General features: G+C 45.6%; 1 protein-coding gene across 1 annotated transcript; it reads left to right on the top strand.

Moving 5' to 3' along the window:
* The first annotated feature begins 3,705 nt into the window (after positions 1 to 3,705).
* On the top strand, positions 3,706 to 9,076 carry LOC104634504 (keratin, type II cytoskeletal 4). The gene is made up of 9 exons (XM_010301043.2): positions 3,706 to 4,164; positions 4,942 to 5,156; positions 5,486 to 5,546; positions 6,196 to 6,291; positions 6,893 to 7,057; positions 7,144 to 7,269; positions 7,543 to 7,763; positions 8,050 to 8,078; positions 8,598 to 9,076. The coding sequence occupies exons 1-9, from the start codon at positions 3,706 to 3,708 to the stop codon at positions 9,074 to 9,076; spliced, it is 1,851 nt and encodes a 616-aa protein (XP_010299345.1).
* The last annotated feature ends 9,984 nt before the right edge of the window (positions 9,077 to 19,060 follow it).

The raw sequence follows: 19,060 nt of genomic DNA, 5'->3' as shown, positions 1-19,060 counted from the left end.
CGGCTCGGAGAAGCCCTTCTGCCCAAGAAAACAGCTTCAACGGGAAGGGATAAGAGCTCCTGTAGATTCATAAGGAGGTTGCTGCAACCTAATAACAGCTGCAATATTTTTTTTCCCCTTTTCTAACCTTTTTGCTTTAACAGGCAGTGTGATTCCATCCCATTCAGGGGCCCGGATTCCCATACATCCCACATTCATTTCCACTGTGCAGTTCTGTGGGAGGAAGACATCAACATGAAAAAGATCAAAACAATCCTTTGCTTTGTTGCAAGCCTCAGCTTTACAGGCGCTAATCACCGCACGGAGATATGCTATACGCATACATCAGGAACCGAGCAGATCTGGAGAGCGTGTGATGTTGTGTACTCTCATTAAGACTTCAAAGGTACTAAAGAAATTTGGCGCCCAAAGGGTGGGACTGATTTCACCCAACTTTAACCATCCAGAAGTGGGGCGCCTGGTCTAGTTGTCTGGTTGTCTAGACTGCCTCTGGTAGTCAATAAGAAGAGAGGTAAGTAGCTCCAGAGGTGGATTCCTCCCACCTGCCTTAGCTGCCTATTTTAGGATGCGATGAATCACCGTCTGGAGATGCCTATCTCTTTCCATTAGCCATAGAGGGAGTCTCAAAGATGAAATTAGAATACATGGCTAGTTTGATGGCTCAAGTAGGGAGGAAGGTGCACCCAGGCCCAGTGTTTGATGAATTTTATGAAGAACATCCTTTGAAAATTCCAGCCTCGACTTCTAACATAGAGCAGATGTAGGCTAATGAGAGGAAAAAATACATTACCAGACCGAATTCCCTTGGACAACTGTGGCTTTAAGATACAAGGGAATGAGGCTGCGCTAATAAAATCAGTTCTTTAACATCTCATGAATGACCTGGACAAGAGTCTATACAGTCCAAGAAACCATGTGTATAAAAATACATGTTACGACCCAATCTTACATCTATCCAATGGTGTTAGGACAGGCAGGTTATTGCCATTGTCCTATCTGAATGCAACGAGTTTTCTATGACTGCGGATAATTACAGATATGGAGCACAGCTCTTTGAGACTATCGCATAAAACATATTTGAAGAGCAAGTTCGGATTCATCTCCAAAGGCAACAAACAAATTACTGAACTTCACATGTTCTTATAATGAATTCCATTTTCAGCAGCGCATTCAGGTAGAAGAACGCTGACAAAGGGAGAGATTGCAAGTTGTCAAAATGACTCATCCAACCCCTCATCAAAATATTTTCCTTTTTTGCTTCCTCAGTCCTTCCCCTCCTTTTTTTTTTTTTGAGTCAAAAAGATGCAACTTTTGCTTCAGAGTACTCTCCCATTTCCCATGTCCATACTCACGATAACAAATTGTCGAATCTTGAGGTCCTGTGTACCAACAGGTGAAACACTCGTCGTTGCTTGGAAAGACCTAAAAGACATTAAGCGAACCTTCTGCATAGCTGCCTTCTCACTGGGATTCAGGAGCAACAACAGGGATTTGGCTAACACAGAAATTTTACCCAATACTGGACAATTTATGCCCAAAACCTCTTTCCTATCAGGAAGCCAGTGGCTCTGGTGAGGCGTTTTGGAACTGGGGCTGCTGCAGCACGGTTGGTTTGCAGACGTTTAATTGCCATCTGTGCTATGTTCCAGGTGTATCCCACACAGGCGACGTGTATAATGGGGTGTGGAAAGGGAGCAGCGGCACACCAGCCTTCAGTCTGACTTCTGGTCCATGGAGCTCGTAACAATTGGCTTTTGTATTCTTCTTTGGATTCAAATATGCATTTTGCTTCTGATAAATCTTTGTTTGGAACTTGAAGGATCCGGGAAGTTACAGACTTTAGCTCAAACTAATATTTGTTTTAACTGATATTGCCAATTGCATTGGCAACCCAGTATGAACTGTGAGCCTAAAATACTATAAACAAAGGTGTAATCTGAAAGTCATGCCATAAATATGTTGAGTTATCCCACTTGTAGAGGGCAAAAGTATCAGTTTACACAACTAATTTATACCACCAGCCCCTCAAACTCACATAAGTTGCAATTACACGTTCAATTAATAGCCTTGTGAATCTTGGTGCTGTAGTCACGTCCTATGGTTTCGGTGTGCATGTCTGCTTTTCAGGAAGACATGATATTAGAAGGTTTAATGTTTTAAGGAGGTTTAGCACTGTTTTCATGATTTGCACCGCCTGATCCTAACTCTTGGAAAATGTTTTTGGAGGGGGTTAATGAGGATGAGGGAACACTGCTACTGGGTGTCTCCAGATACTGTCATGTTGTATGTACAACATGCAGACTTCTCCAAGTGTCGCTCCCCTTCAGTTAGGAAGGGCTGAGGGCATTTATTTGTTTGCACTATAACGTCTGTTTTTCTCCCAAACACTTTACTCTCAAAGAACCAGAAGTGCCCTATTGTTTTGACTTTCCAAATGTCAGTTTGGAGAAGGCCCCGAGATGGTTGGCAGATAGGGTCACTGTCTCACCTCCTTGGGCTGGTGATTAGGAGAGAGAGAGATTCACCTTGCCAATGTGAGTCGAAGCCATCTCTGGTGTCCAGACTAATCTACTCATTAAGACTTCCTCTGTTGATGGAGAAAGACCGGTGCCTGCAGAGAATGAATCACCCCAGTTCCCCTAAGCATGGACCCAGAGGCTGTTTCTCTCTTGGAGATGTATCTCCATTGAGTGTCAAGGACGTGTCTGGCAAAGTCACCCAACTTTTGGCTGTTGCTTCTTGAGGTGGATCTCACCAGGCTGAAATGTGCTACTGTTCCTTTTTTTGTTCCCTGTAGAGACTACCAGAAGATGAATCAAAAAGATCTCCAACATCCAGTTTGGTAGAAGCTCCAATATAGAGAGGGCCAAAGATTTAACTGTGTCAAATGGACTTCAGGTTAAGAATTTACAGCATTACTCAGGTGAAAATGTCACTGACTGCACGGAACATAAACCCAGTAAGAAAATTGAAATACGCCTCAGTTCCTGGTTGCAACCTGCTCTGTTTTGGTGGTGTTTCATGTGGTAAGAGAAGGTCAGTGAGAAATGCTGCATGGGAATGTTTTTTGGGGGCATTTTGAGTCCTTGTGTATGAATCCAGGCCCATAACTCAGTGAATCTGCTGGAGTTTTATGCACTGAAATGATCCATCCATCACAACACGACTTCGACAGTGTTTTTCCATGGTTGACTTCTTTTTTTTGGTTACTTTTCCGTACCCAAAACAAGCCTGGTGAGAGAAAAAAGGAGAGATTGTGAAATTACCCCCACAAAATGCAAGTCTGCAAAACATGCCATCATACACAAAACCCCATGAGACACAAAACCCCAAACGACACACTGCAAACAAATCACAAAGAGTTTCTTCAAAAATGTTTGCTAAACTATAATTAACGTAAGTTAGGGGAACACTTCAAACCGTAATATATTCTAAGCCAACTTGCAAACAGAGCACTTTTAGATTCCTTTTTATTTCCTCAGTAGTTAGTATTTGCTGGGCTGTTTTGCATTTTGAGGAGCATTTATTGCTGCCAGGCAAACCAAACCCTTAAGCGCTTTAAATTAATGTCCTGATCCTATCAAGGCCAGCTTCCCAAATGTATATAAGGGGTAGCATCACTGTGTCACTTCAGCGGGATCTCTGTTCCTCTCCTGCAGAAGAGCTTCCCCTTAACTTTCATACTCAACCTTCAAATAAGCCACGATGAGCAGACAGGCACCTACGGTGAGATCTGTCCTGGGACGAAGAGGCTTCAGTTCAGCTTCAGAGATTTGTGGTCGAAGCTACGCCGCCTCTGCCTGCCAACCTGTTCGATGCGGAGCTGGTGCCTATAGCAGCAGGAGCGTCTGCAACCTGGGTGGAAACAGAAGAATTTCCTACGTGAACGGGGTCTGCGGTACTGGATGTTTTGGAGAGTTTGGCTTCGGAGGCGTAGGTTACGGTAATGTTGGAGGAAGGGTTGGCCTTTGTGGCCCCAGGGGATTTAGTATTGTGAGAGGTTACCCCGATCGCAAGGCTGATGGCATCCAAGGTATCTGCATCGATGAACGCCTTCTGAAGCCCCTCTGTGTTGGTGTCGACCCACTGGAACATGAAATACGCTGTCAGGAGAAGGAACAGATCAAGACCCTTAACACCCAATTTGCCTGCTTCATCGACAAGGTGAGTGCAAACCTGCTCCGTTCTCGCACCTCTTTCTTTGAGAAAAATAAAACACAACCAACCTCCTCCAACACCCCAGTCCAGCTCGTGCCAGGAATCATTGAGCTGGGTCCTTGCAAGGGTCCACATTCCCACAGAGCCATGATCTTCGGTGCTGGGGAAGGGCTCATTGCAGCCACATACCGCTCCCAGTATTTGATGGTGTTTCTATTGTGGCCATGGACTTTCTTGCAGGTGTCTCCTCTCTGGACGGCCTCAGTTCAAGGCTGGGTTTCTCCTTGCAGCCTTATTCTAGCTCAGCTAGAAGTTACAGCCCTGACGGACTCATCTTTCTGTCCTGTATTAGATCCTTTTCCCCTCTTTGTCTTTAAATACAGTGACTTTTCCAAAAACATTCCTGAAGGCAAAGGAGGTTAATCTTGATTCAGGCACCTAAATCTTAAGTAACTAATTCTGAGCTGTCACCTTAGGATCCCTTTGTAGAAAAAAGAGAGACAAACAGGGTCCACCCTCTGGGGACTCAATCTCACCCTAAAATACATCAGAGGCACCATCCAGAGGAGCTTTATTTCTATTCATTGGTGAGAAAGGCAGATTTAGACACCTGACACTTAGATTTCTAAACAATTTTATGATCGTCGTGGCATATCACCTCTCACTTCCCGAAAATCCTGTTCTTATACTTGCAGTTTCACAGTGAGAGCAGACAGTTAAACCAGATGTCGACTTATTGCACTCATCTCTTTATTTGAAGAACTGCTATTTTTTGGCCTGCAGGTCCGCTTCCTGGAGCAGCAGAACAAAGTGCTGGAGACCAAGTGGGGCCTCCTGCAGCAATACGTCCTACCAAAGAAAGGGAAAAACCTTGAACTGTACTTTGAGAATTACATCTGCGACCTGCGGAAGCGCCTGGACTGCTTGCTATGTGAAAAGCAAAAACTGGGCAGCGAAGAGTGTGCCACAAGCCAGCTGGTGGAGGAGTTCAAGTGCAAGTAAGGACCTTCAGGTGTCCTCTAGCTGTTGGCATTTCACTTCTCCTCTGGTTCATCTCAGACAACATCTCCCAGACATGTGGCACATCCCCTTTGGGGATGTCACATTCTTCTGTCTCACTTGCAAACTCTTTGCATTGTTAATGTTATTGCTCATGAAGAAGCTTCTGATCTTGGGATGGTCTAATGGTTGGTCTCCAGACACTGATCTTACAGTGCCTGATGGCAGTTTCTGAGCAAGCAAAGGCTGTTATTTATACCTGATGGTTAAAGTCTGTATGTCTGATAGTATTGCTTGGCTCAGCCCTTTTCTTTTCCTTTTCAAACAGATACGAAGAGGAAATCAACAGGCGTACAACTGTGGAGAACGAGTTTGTGGCACTCAAAAAGGTGAGAAGCTCCAACTACACGAATCATTATACCTCTATTGGGTGTAATGCTTGGCTGGCATTATTTGCAAATGCCCAGTGTTATAATGAGCAGAAGGAGGGACACCTGTAAAGAGGCACAGGACCAGAAAAAGAAGCAAATGCAAGTAGAAAGTTAAAATAATGTATCCTCAAAGCTTACATCATCCTCACTACAGCAATACTTTTGTTACCTCAAGCACATTCTTGAAGTGTAATGGGAGGGTGTAATTGTGGAAAGGGGACAGAGTAGGAGAGGTCACATTGGAATACCGGGTGTCTAAGACGCTCGTTATTTTTTGGCAGTCTCTCCACATCCTTTATACTTGGACATCAGAAAAGCAGAAATCATTTGAACAATATTAAAAAATTATGTGTAAATACTCATTAGTCAATTCTGAATTTGTAGCTAGGTCCCAAGTAATAAATAAACTAATCCCTGTAAGTCACGTTGGAATGGTTTTGTTTTCCTTTAGGAGACACCAGGGCATCTTGACTCATCCTCTCACACCTTTCTGCTCTTGAAATCTTGTTGAAACATGTTTCTGATTTATTGGTGCTGCCTCTGTCTTCTGTGTGTTTCTCCAATGTTTTCAGCGAGATTGGGCTGCAATGTGTCCCCTCTCTTTCAGGATGCAGACTGTATCTTTCTGAACAAGGAAGAGCTGGAGGTGAAGGTGGATCTGTTAAGAAGGCAGTTGGAGTTGTTGAAATGTGTGTTTGAGGAGGTGAGTTTTTCTGGTCCATCCCAGGAATTTGGTGGTGCTGTCTCATCCTTCAGGTGCTCCAAATTTCTACAGCTTGAAACCCCTCTTGGACGTGTCTCATCCCAAGCCCTGAATAATTGAAAGCATGGAAGTACAAGGTTGATATGATATTAACATGACTATGCTGGAAATAGGGTGGTTCCCCCTGTCTTAATGCAGCTCCAGGTATGAATTGGCCATGTCCTAACTATACCCCGGAGAAAAGAGATGCGTCTGTCTAGTTACTCCAGATTGCAGTTGTCTGATTAGAGCTAAAGAAACTCCCAGCTTAATCCTGTCATTAACATCAGTAAAGCAGCTGAAGATGACAGGATACCAAGGGTTAAGTCACTCAAGTTCCTTGCCCTTGATGTGGACAGAATTGCTGCAGGTCAGCATGTAGGTCAGCAGCTGACATGTGGCAACTCATCCAGCAGGAAGGATTTTCTGCTGAGCCAACCTCAGGGATTTCTTGACTTGTTCCATCCATCAGCTGAGCAGTGTGGCTCTTTGTCCCAGCCCTTCCTTCACTACAAAGTCTGACAATTGCTAACGGCTGACTAAGCCATTCCCCAACCTGTAGGAACGAGCTCAGGTAGATCGCCAGCTATGCGACACTTCGGTCATCGTGAAAATGGACAACAACCGAGACCTGGACATGGAAAGCATCATCAAGAATGTTGAATGCTGGTACCAAGAAATAGCTCAGAAGAGCAAAGAAGAAGTTGATGCTTTCTACCAAACCAGGGTGAGTAAGAAGCAACCTGGGTGTCCACCTCGCAACTTAACAGGCTGCAGGTCAAAAATAACAGTTGTCTTGGTTTTTGGTTCCAGTTTCAGGAGCTTCAGGATAAGAGAGGCAAGTATTGCGATGACCTGCAAAGCAACAAGTGTGAGATTTCAGAGCTAACCCGGATGATACAGAAGCTGCAGTGTGAACTGGAGAACGTGAAGAAGCAGGTAGGAGAGGCCCAGAGGTGATGTTTCCAGAAAGGGAAATGTCTTGGAGGACAGCGCAGATATGGGGGAAGAGGATGCCTTGGCCTTTAGTGGACTTAAGACCTCCTCTAGGCTGTAGTTGGAAAGTGTATAGTTGAAAAGTGGATGAGAAGGGATGCTGGTGGTTTTCTTCTGCTTGCAATTGGAAAAGCAGATTCATCCAAAACCAGAATGTCCTGGAATTCGGAAATGAAGCCTTGAAGACACCTGCACTGTTATCCTCCCCTCTGACAGGTCTCCTGCCTGCAAACCTCCATTTGTGATGTTGAGCAGCGTGGGGACTGTGCCCTCAAAGATGCCCGGGAGAAGCACGTTGAGCTGCAGAATGCCCTCCAGAAGGCCAAGGATGAGCTGGCTTGCATGCTGCGGGATTACCAGGAGCTGCTGAACGTCAAACTGGCACTGGATATTGAGATTGCAACATATAAGACTCTACTGGAGGGTGAAGAGAGCAGGTAGGTGACAGAGACCTTGTTGACGATTCCAGGTCCCAAGTGAATTTTGCAGCTCCAGGATCCTCCCAGGCTCACAGAAACTGGGACTGGAGAGATGGCTGGAGGCCATACAGGCCACCTTTGTGCCAGCAAAAACAGTTCCTGTCTTAGGGATAGTCAGACGTGTTACAACAAGGGATTAAGTGGGCTGGATGTATGGCTGGAAGTTATGAGTAACATCAGGTTTCTAGATGTGCATGCAACTGGTTAATAGGATAACGTGCATTTCTTTTCTCTCCCCTAACAGGATATGTGTGGGGAACCCAGTGAGCGTGTGTAAGTAACCCGAAGATTTTCAGCCATGAGGGTTTCTCATTGTAGGAAAGGCAGCTTATGGAGGAGCATTATCTGTCTGCCCCAGCTCCCTCTGCCACCCTTTTCTATGTCAGCCCAGGCTGATTCTGAAGGTTTAGTCTCAGAAATCTCAAATACCTCTGAATTTCAAAAAAATTAGCTTTTGGATGGAGGGAGGGGAAGGTCAAATTCACAACCCATTTCTACTCCTGGAGGCGACAGCGAGCTGTCCTGGTGAACCCACCAGCCAACGCACCGATGTGCATTGAACCTGGGAAAGAATATGCCACTGGCCAGATGAGCAACGTGGAAACTGGGAGTATCTGTGAGGGGATGTGTTGGGACATGGGGAAGGAGTTGGAAGGAGCAGGGGCTCAGATAAGTTGGACAAATCTAGAGGAAATCAGGTTTGGTTGGTTCTATCTCTCGTGAAATAACTTGCCTTGTGAGAGTCTTCCAGTTTTCCTCTCTAAGTAATTAATCCCGTGGGCTGTCTTGCAGCTGTGGTCAGCAGTGGCTACAATATCCCCGATGACTGCGGGATGCTGGCTGCGAACGCGGCTGCGTGTGGCTACGGCTCCCTGGGGAGACGATCTGGACGACACAGCTCCCAGAACGGAGGATTCAGCTCCCGGAGCGCTGGGATTCACCCCAAAAGAGTCATTAGCTCAGTGGCCAAGCAGTGTGTCCCAGAGGTGTACTGCCAAGCCGGAGGGGTCAGCTGCAAAAATGGGGGATTCAGCTCCCGGAGCGGGGGGTACCCAGCCCGCACCGTCATCAGCACGGGAAACGGGGGCTTGAATGCTAGGATGGGGGCTTGCCAAGCTGGTGGGGTGGTCAGCTTTGGAAACCAAGGCTGCGTCATCAGGCAGCTGGGGGGCTCTCCTGTCGTCGTTGCAAACAGCCCTGAAGTTGTGGGGTGCAACAACGGCGTGGTGGGGAACTACGGGGTTGTCAGAGACCCGTGCGTTGTTCCGTAGGGCCACCAGCTGGGGAGGTGGCACAGCCAGCAACGTCGGAGGGTAACGCTTAGCCGTGCGGCTCCTACCACCGAGATGATGCAGGATAGTTTCTCTGCCCACGAGTAGCAACATTTGTCACCAAGCCTATCCCCACATTTATTAGCATCAGATATATACCCCACCAAGTTATGTTTTCAGAGTCCCCAACCCCAAAGACACATCTAGCAAGCTTCTCCAGCAGGTGCTCAACACAGTATTATTTCTCTGAGTTTATACTGTCTAGATTATCACAGCTTTAAGGGTTTGCTTGTAGCGCTGCCTTCTCTCTCTGGCTTCTCCCAGAATGAGCAGATTCATTAACGATGTTCTTCCTTACAAGACACCTCTTTTTCTTCCAGCTCCTCCCAAAGCATTTCAGAAAAGAGAGTGATGATTTAACTTTCCCAGGAGGCACCGCAAAGAGCACGCTCCCCCCCCCCCCTTTTTTTGTGTGTGTGTGTGTGTCAAAGAAGAAACCCTGAGCTGCAAATTCAAGCTTAAATTTTAAATAAGGCAATTTCAACTTTCAAAGCACCTGCTAGTTACACTGCAGCCATAGGCTTTTTGTGGAATTTGCTTACAGATGAATACGTAGTACTTTCATTTGCTTCTGCATGTTAGGGGCGGCTAGTTCAAAGTGTGCTGATTTTTAGAAGAGCTCACCCCCCATCCCTACCCCCCCCAAATGCCAAGGGAAGTTATTGGTGCATAAATCTTCTAAGTTGTCATCTTGTACTCATGTGAACAGAGCTTCTTCCATTGACTGCTCAAACTTCCCAGCTTTTCACTGCGCCTTCAATAAACTGCATTGAAAGTACGTGTTTCCTCTCTGAATTTTTCCACAGATGGTACTTAAAGAAATTACAAAATGGGTGAAGAAGTACTCTTTCTCAGTCTATGGGGGGCAGAAAGAACCAGACGGATCTTTTGATTGTCTTTTGGCAGTTTGGAGCATGGTGGGACTCAGATGTTGGGAGAGTCCGATGCTGTTTATTGTTTTATTTACATCCTTATATCCCATCACCTATAAGATATCTTATAGCCCAAGTAACGACTGACGGCAAAGATTATCAGAAACCCCCAAAACAGTTTTGAGCACGGTAAGATGTCCTCTACAACAACTTTGCCAGCCCGTAGCTTCATTCACCGCTGCAACCTCGCAACAACGTATTTGATTCTTCCATGTCACAGCGGTTGAATGAAGATAGATGCCAACGCTGACCCTCTGCGCTCAACGGGCTTGTGATCAGGGCTGCGTACTGCCAGAGTCATACATATTCCAGGCATAAAACCCTTTGCTTCAGTGGCATCAGGGCTGGCTAAGTGTGACATTTACCCCGTATGACTTAAAAAGCAAAGGGATTAAGTTAATGAGATCTCTTGGCCATCACAGGGTGGGATCGACTCTGTCTTAGTTTTGAAGTCTCCCAAGTAGAGCTCAACATGTGAGCTGGTTGCTGGTGGCTCATTTCATGGAAAGAAAGCAACATTTCCATGGGGTGATTCATCTGGCCAAACTCAGGCGCCTAATTTAGCATGAAATGCATCAAGCACCAGACTCTACTGCATGCATCAATTAGATCTCTCCTGGCTCTGCAGGCAGCCTGGGGCAGGGGTATTAGCGCAAAGGGAGACATCACCATGCGAGACGCCTGCATGTACTCAGACAAATATACCGCTGGATCCGCAGACACTATTATCACAGTGAATTTCTTCCTGTCTCCAGCACATGAAGAATTACAGGTCACACGGCACCACTAATCTCCCTGCTAGCACAGGACAAAATTCTAATTGCAACCTAAAAACAAGTGAATATTAAAGACTGACGCAAGGAAGAAGATAAGCACCTTTGGGGAAGGGCATGAGATGTCATTTCTATGCTAAGAGTAGAAACCGTTTCATCTAACTTTGACCATCTGCGTGTCAGACTGTGGTTAGGTGAGGTGGACAATCCTCCACCCGAGCCCCTCTCTCAAATGAGGAAACCCAGTTCAGCAGTTTATATAATTTTTAAGTGGCTACAATTAGATGAGATGAAGCCTGCCTATGTGGGTAATTTTGCATCTGAGTTTAATGCATTCACCACTTGCAAATGGAGTTTGGGAAGAAGGCAAGCCCAGTGCCTAGAGTCACTGCTGAGCCATTAGGCAGCCCTGGTTAATTGCCTGAACGTCACCGACTCCCTGTGCGGTTTCAAGACGTCACTCTGGGCCACAGCCCGGCAGTGTGCATGGGATGGCAGCATGTCCAGGAACCACTGTGGCTCCAAGTTTGGGTCTTCCTTGTGGCTATGAGGAGGCATGGCCATCCCTTCGCAATCCATAGCCAGAATGACTTGGCTTGGCTTTGTTTCAGAGGACACTTTTCTTTGGGTTTTGCTGTTGCTAAAAAAGACAGTTGCTTGAAAAAGAGGAGGGGGAGAAAGCCACAGCTTTGGGACGTGTGGTTGGTTCTCACCAGCTGCTGCTGGTTGACTCGACCAGTTGGTCTTGCCCTTGCTTGCTCTCCCTCCGTGACCCAGCGAAACAAGAACTGGGTTTGCATGACGTTCCCAGCCTCGAAGCGGTGAAAGCCCAGCAAACCCTAGGTTTTCCAGAGCTTTCCCTCCTGACCATTCAAGTCGGGACACCAGGGTGTCCCCAGATAAGAGAAGACACAATCCCGTGCTGTCGGTTGTAGTGCCTCAGGGGTGCTTCAGGGGTGAACTGCAGACGGGACTCTCAAACAGCTTCCTGATGTTAGCAAGGGTGACTTCTCCCATCCCAACCGAGGAAGCAGTAGGCGACTGCCTAATTTCAGTGGGACAATAATTGTCTTTTGGTGGACCGAATAATAGAGAGAAGAAAGGAAGATGATACTACCTCTTCAAAACAAGGGCAGCTCCTCATGTTTGAGCCAACACCCAAATATTCCTAGCTACAATTTTAGCAAACCAAAGAGGAAAATGTAGGCTGCATTTATTTTTTCTCTATGGCTAGAGCTGAAAGGGCTCTTAAGATTTTGTCACAGTACCAAAAGGAAAAGGTTTATCTCAAATGGTTTTCAAACTATTCATTAAAGCTTGTATTACAAGCTCAGGAACATTTCCTGGTAAGCGTTGCTATTTTTTCTTCCCATATTATTTTTTTTAATCTTGAGGATTGTTTTGACCTTTTTTTGCTCTTTCTAATAGCAATTATCTTAAACAAACAGTTGTTTTAAGTTGGGGAATTGGATTTTCTGTCAGTTAAAGATAACCAGAGAAAACCTTTTGATAACTGAGAAAGGTTTCCATTCTGTTCTTTTAGTAAAAAATATTAATAATTTAAAAATATCATTCCAGTAATTTTATTCTATGAAATATTTTGGTTTTGATGTTTTGGCTGACCAATACAAGCACTCCACGCCAAAGCCTACCATGGGCAAGGAGAACGTGGGAAGAAGCAAAGCCGTCTAGAACAAGTGCATGGTCCAGGTCTCCTCCATCATCCATGGGGACAGATGGGCAACTCGGAGGGTGTCCCCTCCAAGAAACAAGCATGTCCTGGGTGTGCTGCAAATATGAAGACAGGGGTGACTTTATTCCTGTGTCGGGCAATCTCCTGCAAATACGTCAGCACCCTTTATAACCATCATTTTCCATTTCAACCATCCTATCCAGGATGGAACGCTTCTGCCATAAATTCATCTTCAAAAAAGACAGCCTTATCACACTGACCTACTCACCCTGAACTTAATTTATAGACTAGAAAGGGTGACTCACCTCATCCTAAAGCATCTCTCTGCACCAAACACACCAAGACAAGAATGCAGGAAGAGGAGGAAGAGGCGGGACTCTTACAGGAACAGAGAGAAAGTCATCCTCAAGAATGTCGTGTCCACAGCATGTCCCTGCAGTACAAGGCAGAAGAAATGGCACAACCACAGCAATCAACTGAAAGAACACACTTCACAGTAAATATTCAAACTGGTAATTAACCTGAGTGGAGCACATTAAACAAGGAAATGTTCTCCGAGCAAAGATTGTCATTTCAGCTTTTTCACTTGCTCATTATTCTTGGTGTGTGTGTGTGATAGTTACTATGATGTTTTTCTCATGTCAAACCCAGACACAAGTTTCCACCAGCCAAACAAAACCATGCAAGCTCAAAGACGTCTATCCCATCCAACCATGCCCAACATAAGGGATATTTCAAAAGTCTTCCACTAGACGGGCTCTAGAGTCCGAGCTAAAGACTCTAGCACTGGACAATGTGTCTTTGCTTTTGCCTTTTCTGCCGCTTGTGAGATAAAAAAGCTTCAAACTCATCTAGCCTTTGAACCAGTAGCAACAGCAAGAAATTTTTCTTCAGATATCCGATTTTCAAGCTATGTACCCAGCACCCAGAAAGCATAGTGGTTTTATTTTCCCTTTCTGACCGCTGGACCAAATGAGATGGTCTAGCCATCTTCCTGATGTGTTGCTTTAATGAACACACCGTTTACTATAATCATTACTATTATTACTACCAGCACACAGGGTGGGCAGCCACGTGGGGTGTCTCGTGGCTGCACAGATGGGAAATCCGAGGCTGTGTTTTCAGCCCTGCGTCTGCAGCCCGAGGAAGCGGATAGGCACTTCGCACAGCAGGTGGGAATAAACGATACCCAAAGAGCTCTGCCACAAAGCAGATTGTGGATAAATACAGGTAAGAAATTAGCCAGTAATTAGTTCCTCCTATGAACACTCATTCCTTGCAGCCAGACGGCTCCACAATCCACATTATATTCAAAAGCAAGTTGTTTCTTGTGATGTGGTCAATATTACTAACGGGAGGGAGGGGGAAGCTTTTAGTCAGAGATCTCATTTGAAAAGGGATGGATCAGGGTAGGAGCAAGATATTCTGGGCTTGTGGTCCAGGCTCAGCGTGTGGGTGGAGGATTCTCCACCTCCTTGGGTACAAGCAATATAGGATCATGCTGGCTTTTTCTCGCCTCTGCTTAATACAACTCCTTTCCTTTTAAGATGATTTTAATGGAAAATCATCAGTTTTCTTTGGATACTTCAACACAGCTGCAACTAGAACAAAGTGAATTTTGGACCTTCTGTTTGGTGGCCAAACCGAACATCTGGGTAAATTCTGACCTGGCTGCTCCCAAGATATTTTTTCTGCCTTTGGTCAGGATTTCAGGGTTTCTCTTCTACATCAATAAAAACCTTTTCAAGAGGTCTACTCCTCTTAAAACACACCGTCCAGCAGATTTAACTTTCTGTCTCCACTTTTTCTAGGCTTGCGCCATTGAGGTGGCTCGAGGAAACTCCTAACCACAGACAACACGATCTGCAAGCCTGCTTAGAATAAACGAAGAGAACCCAAACCCAAACCAGCCATGCAAACCAACCGGCTAGTTCAGTGTGAACTGCTCGGTGTCTGCATGCGGCTGGTCCTGCGTCGGCTCCCAAGGAGCTGGATGTTGCATGCCGTGCCACGACAGAGCCATGGGGCAGGGCAGATTTGTTGAGGCAGGAGCTGGAATTGCTGAGATGTATGTTTGAAGAGGTGGCAATTCCTCCTTTTCTGTCCGCAGGGAAATGCAGGTTATGTTGGTTTTTGGTTTTTTTTTTTTTTTTTTTTTTTTTTTTTTTTTTTTTTTTCCTGGAAACACCCTCATCTTTAGCACAGCCCAGTTTAGTGTAGACAGAATTGAGTTTCAGAGCTGGACTGTCTGCGTATCCAATATATAGGGCTTGTGTGCTAGTTCTGTATGGGAACACGAATCCTACCGATAGTCTTCAGGGTTCAGGTGTTACCTACGTGGGGAATCCTCTGTCTATACCCAGCGCTCGTTGGCCACGGTCCAGGTCAGTAGGTGGATTTATCCTTTTTCAGGATTAAAGGAGGCATGGTATATTCCTCAGTGATGAATCACTCCAGGTCAGATTTTAGCTGCAGGATGAAGACTCCCATTATACAATTAGTTCTGCATTTCCCCAAAAGTGATGTAAATGAGGGGGAATCACTCCGGATTGCAACTTTTTTTTTGCAACCTTTAGGCACAAGCTCTACAACACCTCCATCACTGTGAAAATGGACAACCAATGGGAGACGGGCACCATCAGAAACCCCAGCACTGAACAGAGCTCAGAGCAGACATCAAGGCTTCGTGCCATAAGTGAAAGTCGCATCAGCTACTAAATACCATTGCACAAGTGCAATCCCCAGCTCTGGAGGAGCCCAGATGTTGACCTAGGACAGTGTATTAAAGAGGATCTCTGCTAGTTTTCTTGAAATGGGCTATTTTGTACAACAGAAATTAAATTAACAGTGTTATGTGAAGAAAGCAGGCAGGTGGATGGGTAGAGCATAAAAACCTTTCACATTTCAAGGTGCTCTTTCAGTTCTGGAGTCAAGGAAAGAGGATTCAGTGTAACTGAGAAACAGGGTCTGAACACTCCGGCTTTGGAGATGAGACCATGAGCTTGCTCTGCTCGTGGCAGGGTTTGGGTGGGAAGGAGGTGCTAAACCTCTGCAGAGCAACTGGCAATTATGCCAAACCCAGCAGCAATCTCATAAGCAACTGGTTCACTTTATCATATACTCTTGGAGTAACTTGAAAGAAGTCACTCAAAGGGGGTATGACGCTTTGGGGACAGTGCGCCTTGGGTGTTTGTCAGTCCTTATTTGAAATGAGGACAACGAAGCCACAGTTGTCATGCTTAGTAATTAAAGGGAAAGTAAAGCCACCCGTCCGTCCTTTGACAGGTTGCCTGTCTGCAGACGGATATTTGCGATGCTGAGCAGCACAGTGACAGCATTTGCAAAAAACGCCTGGGAGAAAAAAAACCACGAAATACTCTCTACATTAAGCCAAGGAGGAGCTGGAAGGCATGGTGTGCAATTATTAGGATGTCTTGAACACCAAGCTGGGTTTTGGTCATTGAGATTTCCACATGCAAGCCATTTCTGGATGGAGAACAAGAGAGGCAGGTGCTTAACACTCCCTGGTATCACAAACAGCATGCGGATTACCCCATAGGATATTCAAGGAGAAAAACCAACCACATAATAACAAGAACAAAGAGAATAACAAGGCAACACACCGATGCGTGGATGTTGCTTCAAGAAATTACACTGGAGTTCCCCAAATGAATCTCCTCACTGTGTGCATCCCCACTGAGCGGAGGAGGAAGATGGGTGCCTGATTCACTTGGGATCACCTCAGTGTGGAGTTAAGAGTAGCTGTTAAGTGAAATAATGAATTTCTAAGATCCCACTCAGTGCAATTTCTTCTGAAAGTTGCAGATTTACCTAACAACATATTTTATCCTCCAACAGAGCATGGCCAGGGAGTGTCTTTGACACAGCTATGAAAAATGTATGATTCACAGGAAGATTCCCCCCCCCCCCCATTTCTCTGTGCCATTTCTGGCTTTCTTTCCCAGTTAATGAGCACTGGGTTTTCTTGCAGCACAGGTTCCCAAGTCCCATGCAATGGGTGGCGATAGTGACCCAGGTGGATTTCAAAGATGGGCACACCTCTGGCCATGGAAGAAAGTTTCCTAAAACAGGAGCTTTAGGTCAAGAAGTGAAGGAATCCACCGCAGAACCACAGTGAAATCAAAACGTGACTTTGCATCTCTGAAGGCATAGTGAACTTGCATGCTGGAGGACATAGCTGCGGCACAGAAGCATTTAGCTTTGGGAGGAGGGATAATCATTACCGTTGCTTGCCTTTATCTCCTTGAATGTGTGGTTTGCTAGCAATTCAGAGAGCTAATCTCTGGAAATGGAGGTTACAACCCCGTAGGCTTGCTGAGCTGGGGAAATACAGACTGTGGTGCCCAATGTTTCAGCTTGCTGCTCTCCAGGGCAGATATCACTGGGGCTTTAGGTAACTCTGGAGCAGGTATTTCTGAGTATTAGGGCTGTGATGAATAGAAGTTGGTTGTAGATTCCTCTAGGACAAATACTGCTCTTTATCTCTAGTTAACCTGGTGGAGACAACCATAATACAGAGCTTACGCACCAAGCCGCCACCTCTGGAGTGACACATCGTGAGTTTTTTGCATGCTGGTGGCAAAATGAATCACAATAGTGACTCCAACCATTCATTAAGATAATAGGTATGTCCTCTAGAAGCTATACCTTCTGTAATCTCCTTAATCTGAGTGTCCATCTGGAAAGTTTAATGAATAGGTGCTCATAAACACAGCATTGTTATTTCTCCTGGTTCGTATTTGTCCTTTTATTTTGCTGAGGCTGGTGGCTGCATACAGATACCACCTTCCCTCACGGATCGTGTCCCCGTGGCCCTCCAACGCGTGACTCCTTGTCTCCAGGTTCTCCTGCGCTAGTGACTTTAGAAAACAATCTTTTGCTTGATGATACCGAGCTCTCTCATCGACTGTTCATGGAGCCCATGCCTTTAGCTTCAACTCAGTGACTAGTTTTTAGGTAGCTGAATTCAGGTAAGAGAACTCCCACACTAGAAGTGTTTTTATTTTATGTTATATCACCTGCCAAGTCACATTTACAAGGCCAATAATAGGGTTTGCTCTCTACTGAACATCTCTCCTTGCCCCTCTCTGCAGAGTGATGCTTTTTAATTCAACACGGCACACAGAGATCGTATCGCTGATAAAAGCTCTGCATTCTCTGCTGTGCTGCCAATAAACTGCACGCAATGTTTGTGCATCGTCTCTACTTCACTTTTTTTTTTTTTAAAGAAACCTGTTTATAAGTTTGCAAAATTAACTCTATTACATTAACCACACACACTGAACAGCTACTTTCTAAGGTCATTATTATATATACTCATGTGCACACACAGACATAGATTTACAGACCTATCAATGGGAACTAGTTGAAATTCAGTGGCTGAATTTCCCTCCTCCCACACTTTCCCCTTTCCCTCAGCTGCTGGAGGGCATCTCTGGAGTCCCCGGTTGGCTTAGTGCAAGAAGGAACATGTTTTCTGGTTAAAAAAGCCTGTATCGTAGAAGAGAAGAGACAACTGTCCTGTGAAACAGTACAGCAGTATTTCCAACCTCAAAATCTGATATGGTTCTCATGGCTGCTTTTTACAAGGATCGCCTACCTTTCCCCAGAAAAACACTTGCAGTGCAAACCTCGTCCCTTCCCTTGGCACGCGGTTGCTCTCCCTCTGCGGTGGCAATTCCCGGTGCTTAGTCCTGGCTGCTGCGCTTTCATCATGACACTGCCGTACCAATTCCGCCCCATTACTCAGAGCACTAATAGTCCATCAGGCCCCGAGTGTTAGCACAAAGTTGGTTAGATGATGCAAAAGTGTCTTACGAATTCCTATGGAAAAGAGGAATGTTTCAAAGGAAAGGGGTGGACCCCGTGGTGTTTGGTATGAAACCTATTTGTGTCTTGCAAAATAAGATGGTAAATAAGAACTAGGAAGGAGAGTTTCTGGGCTTAGGTCATCTGGTAACACCATCGAAGTGGAGATTTAAAAAAAAAAAATCCAAACAAGCTGCCTTGTGCTGCCGCCGGCACCCTGCCTACTGCAGTCAAACATCCAGAACTCACAGCAGCTCTGTCTGAAAGACGCACACAGCTCTGCATCCAACGCCCAGGTTTTCCATCACACGAGTAAAGAACTGCCCAGAATATGACAAAGTTGTCCGGAATGAAGCACCTGGATTTGCTGTCAGGGCTCCAAGCGTGGCCAGTGCAACACAGTGGACACAGGCAGGGCAGACATCCAGCTCTGGCTAGCAGGTAGCTCTCCATGTTCCTTGCATGAGACATCGCATTTGGGAGCTATACTCTCTTCTGCTTAGCTACTGCCATGATAACCCGACATCTTCTCATCAGTACTGGTGATGTGACCGATGTTGGTCACCCACAGTTTATTATTGTCCAGCAGAAAGACTGCGGAAGGAAGGTAAAGGTTTTGGCAAGGTCTTATCTGGAAGTACTGCAAATGCAGATGGTGCAGATGGGTAATGACCACTGATGCTCTGGGAATGGCCTG

Source organism: Balearica regulorum, chromosome 29 (assembly GCF_011004875.1).
Source record: "Balearica regulorum gibbericeps isolate bBalReg1 chromosome 29, bBalReg1.pri, whole genome shotgun sequence".
In the NCBI taxonomy this organism is placed as follows: domain Eukaryota; kingdom Metazoa; phylum Chordata; class Aves; order Gruiformes; family Gruidae; genus Balearica; species Balearica regulorum.
The sequence above is the reverse complement of the archived record's forward strand: the minus strand, read 5'-3'. Positions and strand labels throughout refer to the sequence as shown.

Bases quoted from the DNA above. Each gene is read 5' to 3' on its own strand.
- LOC104634504 (XM_010301043.2), top strand. From the start codon at position 3,706: ATGAGCAGACAGGCACCTACGGTGAGATCTGTCCTGGGACGAAGAGGC. The intron at 5,157-5,485 runs GTAAGGACCTTC...CTTTTCAAACAG, and splicing joins GTGGAGGAGTTCAAGTGCAA to ATACGAAGAGGAAATCAACA. The intron at 7,270-7,542 runs GTAGGAGAGGCC...CCCCTCTGACAG, and splicing joins TGGAGAACGTGAAGAAGCAG to GTCTCCTGCCTGCAAACCTC.